The 7,479-nt window shown below is 43.8% G+C and overlaps 1 protein-coding gene across 1 annotated transcript; it reads right to left on the bottom strand.

The window, feature by feature from the left end:
• Nucleotides 1-1,347: 1,347 nt before the first annotated feature.
• olig1 (oligodendrocyte transcription factor 1) lies at nucleotides 1,348-3,005 on the bottom strand. The gene is made up of 2 exons (XM_005802998.3): nucleotides 2,795-3,005; nucleotides 1,348-2,723 (listed from the first exon to the last, which is right to left on the bottom strand). The coding sequence occupies exon 2, from the start codon at nucleotides 2,682-2,684 to the stop codon at nucleotides 1,905-1,907; it is 780 nt and encodes a 259-aa protein (XP_005803055.1). The 5' UTR covers nucleotides 2,685-2,723; nucleotides 2,795-3,005; the 3' UTR covers nucleotides 1,348-1,904.
• Nucleotides 3,006-7,479: the final 4,474 nt, after the last annotated feature.

Raw genomic sequence — 7,479 nt, 5'->3', positions numbered from 1 at the left:
CTACTGGAACATCAAATCAACATTTCGGTCAAACTTGTACGCAGATCTCGGACTTGTGGCTGTCATGGCTCCAAAAATGGCCACCGAGTGTAAAAGCCTTCACGCTGGACTGGATTAAAAACTGATCTACTAATCAAGACTAAAAACCCACCTGTGTAAAGTTGTTATTGAAACACAATCAATGAGAAATTCACCAACAATCTGATGTGTGCTTGAAAAATTGTAATGTTTCAATTAACTTCTTCTGTGTTTTTATGATTTTGTTGCTGAAAGGTGCTATGCAAATAAAAATTGACCGATTGTTGGGTGGACCTGCGCATCTCCACTCCTTAGTCTGGTACCTTGATTTCTGAACTATTAAACATTTACTTTCCTCTGAGAAGAGGGCTTTCAGCCACTGGATGTAAACTGTGTGTGCGGTGGTCCGACTCCAGGTCCAGGCCACGCCTTGTGAATCTCCCACAAACTCTTAAAAGGGCTTTGCTTCTTAATAATCCTCTCAAGGCGGCAATCGCTGGTGTACTTTATTTTCTAACCCAGTGTTTTTCTTCCACTAAACTTTTAAAAAAAAAACAAAAAAAAACTTGCATAAAAGAATAACTCTTCTGCCTGTTGGACAAATGCTGAGTCAGCAGTCTTCCTTATCACTTCATGGGTCATGACAGGAACATTGTGTGTCAGGAGAAAACGTTTCACGTTTCGCATGTAATGTTTGACTTTCAGGAACACCTCAGATCTATTGTGATAAAAGTTTGCTTTTTGAGTTGAATCAGTAAAAGTAAATGAACTTAATCAATTAAACTCTAATTTATATAGAGACACCTGTAACGTAGCTACTACTCCCTTTCAGACATTGTGAGAGTTTGTTGCCTTTCATTAATTTTATTTTGATAATCTTTTTATTCTTAGTCAACATCTCTGCAGGGCTCCACTGAAGAGATGTTTGCCTATTGCCTCTGAGCAAAAAAGTTCTGAGTTCAAATCCCTGCATGGACTTTCAACACCATTTGGTTTGGTTCATTTAGTCTGTACTGCAGAATTTAAATTTTATGTTCTGCATGGAGGAAAGAGACTGGTAGATCTGTGATTTACTTCAGGAAGACATTAAAGGGGGAACTCTAAATATTTAAAGACAATGTTCAGCTTCTGCGCACAAAGTTCCACCAGCGCATCTGTTTGTTGTTTTCTGTAATGTTTCATGAAGCTGCGCTTTTACTTAGAACTTAGCAAAGACAGTAAACGCACCGCAAGCACATAAAATATTTTCTATATTTAACACAGGCATCGATTTCTTACCACACATTTCTATTTCAAATCTCAAACGCCTGGAAGTAATTTGAGCAAAAATGCAGAAGCAAAACATTTTATTTTGTGACTCTTTATGCTGAGTATGTCGCTTTAAACAATATAAAGATGGAAACCAAAATACAGAACAAATCGGAACGTGTTCAGGTTCATCAGAAAGAGGTAAAAACTGATTGCTCTGCAGCCGTAGCTAAAATTTGCAGCTAACAGTAGCATTTGATTCAATTTAAGGTCATACTAAGATTTTTGATTTCTGATACAATTTCAACAATTCACAATAGTTGGACGTAGTTTGGTCAGTAATTGGAAATGTGTGTTACATTCAATAAACAAGAAAAATCTCATCGAATGAGGTTCTTGCTTGTCTGTGAAGAAGGAGAAGAAAAATAATGCCATGTTAAAACCAAGAATATGAGATTAAACATACAGATAATACAAAGCAGAACAGCATAATGTGCTCGGATAAAATCAGAACTAAACTGTAAGTAGTGTAGTAACATTTTACAAAGACGTTAAACTGTTAGAAAAATACTAATTCCTATAAAAAGCTTGCATAATGTGTAACAATCATAAAGAAATCCCCTGCAAGCTTCGAGTCTTCACTTTGGGAATCTGGGAGCAGGTTTGGAGTGGTTGAATCTGGGCAGCCTGCAGACTCCACAGGGGCAGGGGGCCCCACCTGCGGCCCCCACGGAGCTCCACTGCACTGGGGCCAGCGAGGCCTCCATGTGGCCTGGAGGACGCGGGGCACATTTAGCAGCTGAGGAGGACAGCGAAGCGGCGGAAGAAGAAGAAGCCGACGACAAAGAGGTGGTCGAGGAGATGAGGGACTCGTGGGTGAGGAGGAGCTGGCCGGGCCCCGCAATGAGGGGCCACCCACCGGCAAACAGCAGCCGAGGGACAGGCCCAGCGTTCACCCCCATGCCGATGCTCACTTCCCCCAGCAGCCGGCGCATCTCCTGGAGAGACGAGCCCAGGAGGAGGATATAGTTCCTGGCCAGAACCAGGGTGGAGATTTTGGAGAGCCTGCGGCCCGGCGGGGCCCCGGGCGCATGCGACTGAGAGGGAGAGGAGGAGGAGGAAGCATAAGGCACCATGACTTCCCTCAGGGCGTCCATGGCGACGTTCAGGTCCTGCATCCTCTTCCTCTCCCTGCTGTTGATCTTCCGCCTCAGCTCCAGCTGCTCCTCGGGACTCAGCTCCTTCTGGGGCTTGGCGGCTCTCGCGCCGCCCTGCAAGCCGAGGAGCGGCGCCGCGGTCAGGTGGGCGTTCAGACCGAACCCCGGGGGGCAGTGGGGCAGGTCGTGCACCGACCCGGGGCCACAGAGAGGTAGCGACTGCTCCTGGGCCCTGGCAGCCGTGTTCAACAGCACATTCATCGTCAGCTCAGAGGTCAGCAGAGTCACACTCTACTCTGGCTGTAAAGGGAAAAATATATGTAAAAATACTGATGCTTTGGAAAAAATATAAAAAAATTAAAGTCCTCAACCTGGAAAATCAACTCTTCATTCTCTTCTCCTCGTGTCTGAGCTTGAAGACGACTGCCAGCTGCCATCCAGCACAAGTAGAGTTTGAATCTTGAGGTTGGTGCCACGTTAGCCGTGTCAAAAGGCAGCTTGTTAAAGCAGCAGCTCCGTCATCTCGTCTCCACAGCTGTGAGAGGCAGGAATCTCAACTCAAAGAGCCGGAGCAGTGAGCTAAATGCTGCTCTTACATAGCCCCACCTCAGCTCAACTCCTCCCTAACACTAACTCATCCAGCATATGTTTGCAGAGGCAAAGCCGCAAGTATCAGAAGTTTCACACTCTGAAGGAAAAATAGAATAACGCACAGTGCACTGATGAAAAGTCAGGAAGAAAGGATTCACGATACTTTATTTCATCCAATGCAACCGGATTTATTCAGCAATTTGAGCAGTATGAGAAGTGTAATAATGTGATTCTTCTTCCTTTAAATGACTGAATTTATTGTATCCTGGTTTATAAAAGCAAAGTTGTGATCTATCTGAACCTCAACACCTAATTTCGAGTAATCCGTTACAACAGTACCTGGTAAGAGAATCCAGAATTCTTAAACATTTTGCATTTTGTCACATCACAATCAGATTCAGTGTATTTTAATGGGATTTTATATGAAAGGCCAACACAAAGCAGGGCAAAATTGTAAAGTGGACAGAAAATTATTCAAGATTTTCAGAGATGAAAATCCCCCTCTTTTTAATTTTTCTCGTACCTAAGCTCAGATATAATGCTGAGTGTCTGTAAACAGAAATTTTAAAGGTCACACCATACATTTTCCTGTAGCAGTCGACATGACTTTGCCTGACGAAGTTGTAACACAAGATGCCCTTTATGCCATCTGTTTGGCAGCATTTGGGTGAAAGACAAAACACAACAATATGTAAGCCCTGCAATTTGTTCAGACGCTGAAAGCGGCAGAAAGCATCGCTAAAGCAACCAACGGTTGGAGATCTGAGGGTAAGCTGAGCTACGTCACAATCCCAGCACATCCTGTAGCAACTGGGAAGACCAGGCATAGTCGTCTTAAGGCCTGAAAATAGTAAATAAATCAAGAAAGACATTAGTTTGTTGTAGTTTGTGGCAAAACATGTAGAATAAAGGCCTTTTTTGTTGCATAAATATGATTATTGAAGTTCTCTTAAAAACAATATTAAAATCTCATCCTTCCACTCACTGCAATAACACAAAGTCTTTTTTTTGGGGGGGGGTATTTTTTTTGTCTACTTTCTAGTGCGAAAATCTTATTACACTTGAAATAAAACAAAAAAAAACTAACTTAGTAACTTTAAGGCAAGATCTAGGAACTAGTTTTAAGTCAATAATTACTTTTAAAAAAGTACTTGTACTACTGAGTTTATTTCATTTATATCGTGGGAAAAATGTCTTGTTGTAAGTGAAATAATCTGCCAGTGGAATTAATAATTTTTCATCAATATTATTAAATTATTAATGTAATACGAGCTCCTGTGTCTTGCTGGGAAGTTACTTGTAAGTTGTTTTTTTGTGTTATTTCAAGTGTACTAAGATATTTGTAGGAGAAGCTAAACCAAAAATACCAACAAAAATAAAAGAGTTTGTGTCTTTGCAGAGTTCTCTTAAACGCACAACATTATCAGTTCGGATATCAGTACCTACTGACACAATGAGCATCAGCAAAAACACGTTCCCACTGTTTAAGTAAAATCAGCTGACCCTGTCGCCCGGCTTCATGGAGCAATATTTGAATCCTCGCCACTCCGAACTCCAAGCCAAGGCTCAAAATTTAGGAACGAGGGAAACGCAAGGAAATGGGATTCAGCGGCTAATTAAAAGCTGGAGGCGCTAATGAATAAAAGACAAACAACATTATGGGCTTAATGGAATTTACCACTAAAACCATTTAACAAGCTGAAAGCCATTAAACCCATCAACATTCTGTTAAGTGACGGAGAGCAGGTATAAGCACTATTAGGGTGGGTATTAATTGTGTCAGAGAACAGTTTTGGCAAACAGTGAATGGATCCGCCATTGTGCCAGAGGGGCTGGGGAAGTTAATTGACGGTTTAGAGGTGGGGGTTATTGTTGCTCGGCTCTGAGCGGGCCTCGCTATAACCAAATTGGCCGGCGGAGAGTTTGGGCACGGATCCAGACAGCCCCAGACAACAGCCCAATTGACTCCAAGCACAGGTGAAGCTGGCTTGGGGCACAGAGGCAAGGCTGAAAACCTCAAACGTGCCATTCATTAGCCACAAAAAAAAGACCTCAGGATCACCCCGCCGCTCAGCGAGCCTGGCCGGCCTCTCCTTGCCCTGCGCTCCCCCCAGTCTGAGCCCATCTGAGGGGGTAGAAAAGGAAGGTTGGGGGAACGAGGCGAGGGACCGCACCGTCACAAACAGAAAGCAAGTTGTTCGCGATGAAAGCAGAAGGAGGAAGACCCTTTTTTTCCCTCCCAGCCGTTCCTCCCCTGTCATCCCGGGCATTGCGTGGAGGCGCTTCCCTTCCCCGCCAGTGGGCCGGTGGCGTCCGGCTGGTGCTGTGATTGAAGCTGAATGGGCGGCTGCAGACGGACAGGAAAGAGAGGGCTCCATGAAAAGGGCCAGGCGGATGGCCCTCGCACCTGCGGGAGAACAGAGTGCGGGCGGCCAGGGTTGAATGCGTGAATGCGAGCGTGCTCCGGGTGTTTACGTGCATTGCCTGCGAGCTCAATTCGACTTCTAGTGCCCGTCGCCACAAAGGGGTGTAATAAACCGAGCAGTGAAAGAAAACCCTGGGGGTAATTTTGTCTTTGTTGACTGTATTTCAGGATTGTGTCTATGTCAAGGAGGGCGGTGGTTGTGGGGAGGGACACCTGCAAGGAGCCACACATACAGAAGTCAGAATAGTGGGGAAATAAAGAAAGAAAGATAGAAAGAAAGAAGCTGGTGTCACCCCAGAATGGAGCACCTCCCCCACGTTTTCTCCGCCACTCACAAGGAAAAGAAAAGTGAGCTTGATTTGGGGGCATATCCGCCTCCAGCGCGCAGCTTCTTTTGATGAGGCTGGACCCGGGCTGGAGCACCGGTGGCTCCAGGGCAGGAGGAAGACTAGTGTCTTTATGGTGGAAGAAGTGTCGTCCATCTGGGCAAGGCCGTCCAGTGAGGGGTCTGCACCTGGGAACTAAATGCCTCATCTGTGTGGAGCTGTTTCCTGTGGCTGGCAAACAGGAAGACACCTCAGCCAAACTCCTGGGTCAATCTATCGCCCACACTGAGGGGGAAAAACACACCGCAAGTGATACTACGCTTGCTCTTGTTGTTGTTTTGTTTGTCCATTGGCTGTTCTGGGGATCAAACATCAACTTATTGGTCATAAACACACAGAGGCCTTGCAAAAGTTCACATTTTTCTCAAACCTTTTCACTTATTAACCACAAATTTCACAAATTTAAAAGGGGTTTAATATTGGAAAAAAATTACATGTAGTTTTACCATTTATTCCCCCCAATAATTATCTTAAAAATGTGGCACGGCTTTGTTTTCAGTCCCATTTTAGCTTTTTATACCACTAAAGATTTAGAGCAACCATCAGATATCATCAAATTAGTAAAACGCATTCAACTATCTCTAATCACCAAAGTCATATTTTGGAATAAATAAATAAATACATTCTGTGTAGAGGTTGCCATACGACATGTAGGGAATACATCTGAAGATGCGTTGTCTGGCCCTCATGTAAAAAACTGTGTGGTGAAAACATCATCGCAACCTAATTGTGAAAATGGTGGAAGAATCGTTGTTAACATCATGTGGGTGTGTTTAATTTGTGAGACTAGATGAGAAGACAAATGGATGTAAATGTAGGTTTATATTTAAGAAAGAAAGATACTTTTTAGAAAATCCAAAAGACTTAAGAATGGGCTAGACGTTGAGTTTCCTGCATGACAACCAAAAACAAGCAGCGACAGCTACAGTGGTTTGCATCAACAAATATTTTTGTGCTACGATAGTCAAAGTCTTAAAATCTGATTGGATCTTTTGCAAAGACTAGAAAAAGATCTTTGTGTGCAAAATGTGGTAACTGTAAAGTAATGACTCTGGGGGGATAAATACTTTTCAGATTTTGAATTGAAAGGCGAATATTTTAACTATATGATCTTTTCCATACTAAGCAGCTTTATGTAAGGGTCTTTGACATCAAATTTAAGAAATATATTTAATGAACTGAAAGTTAAGGGCTACGGATAGTTTTGCAAAGCGAATTGAAAAGTTCAAATCATTTTTTGACAGAGCGAGCCAAGGCGTTAAATGAGGGGCTGCACCTGCTGAGGGCTTTCACATCCCAAACCTTCTCCGGTTTGCGATGTGCAAAGAGAGCGTAATGAGAAATTAACAGTTGCCAGTGACTGATTTGCTCAATGTGTCAAACAGGTGCAGCGGCAACAATGGAAATATAACAGAGCTGGACTTTTCAGAATGGAAGAAAGCTGCTCCGCATCAAAGCGGAGACAGAAGACGCACTCGTCTATTCGCGCCGGCCCCTGCTCACCAAGGCCCCGGCCAAAGACATGAGAAGATTACAAGCTGTTAATAAGGTGGAACCAATCGGCTGAAGGTCTGCTTTTGTCCCTCCCAGCATGCTTTGTGAGTGCCGGCCTGGGATAGTCGGCATTTGGTGCTGATCACAGTGTGGCGGAGGG

Source organism: Xiphophorus maculatus, chromosome 7, assembly GCF_002775205.1.
Source record: "Xiphophorus maculatus strain JP 163 A chromosome 7, X_maculatus-5.0-male, whole genome shotgun sequence".
NCBI classification, from domain to species: domain Eukaryota; kingdom Metazoa; phylum Chordata; class Actinopteri; order Cyprinodontiformes; family Poeciliidae; genus Xiphophorus; species Xiphophorus maculatus.
Note: the sequence above shows the minus strand (reverse complement) of the source record. Positions and strands in the feature narration are given on the sequence as shown.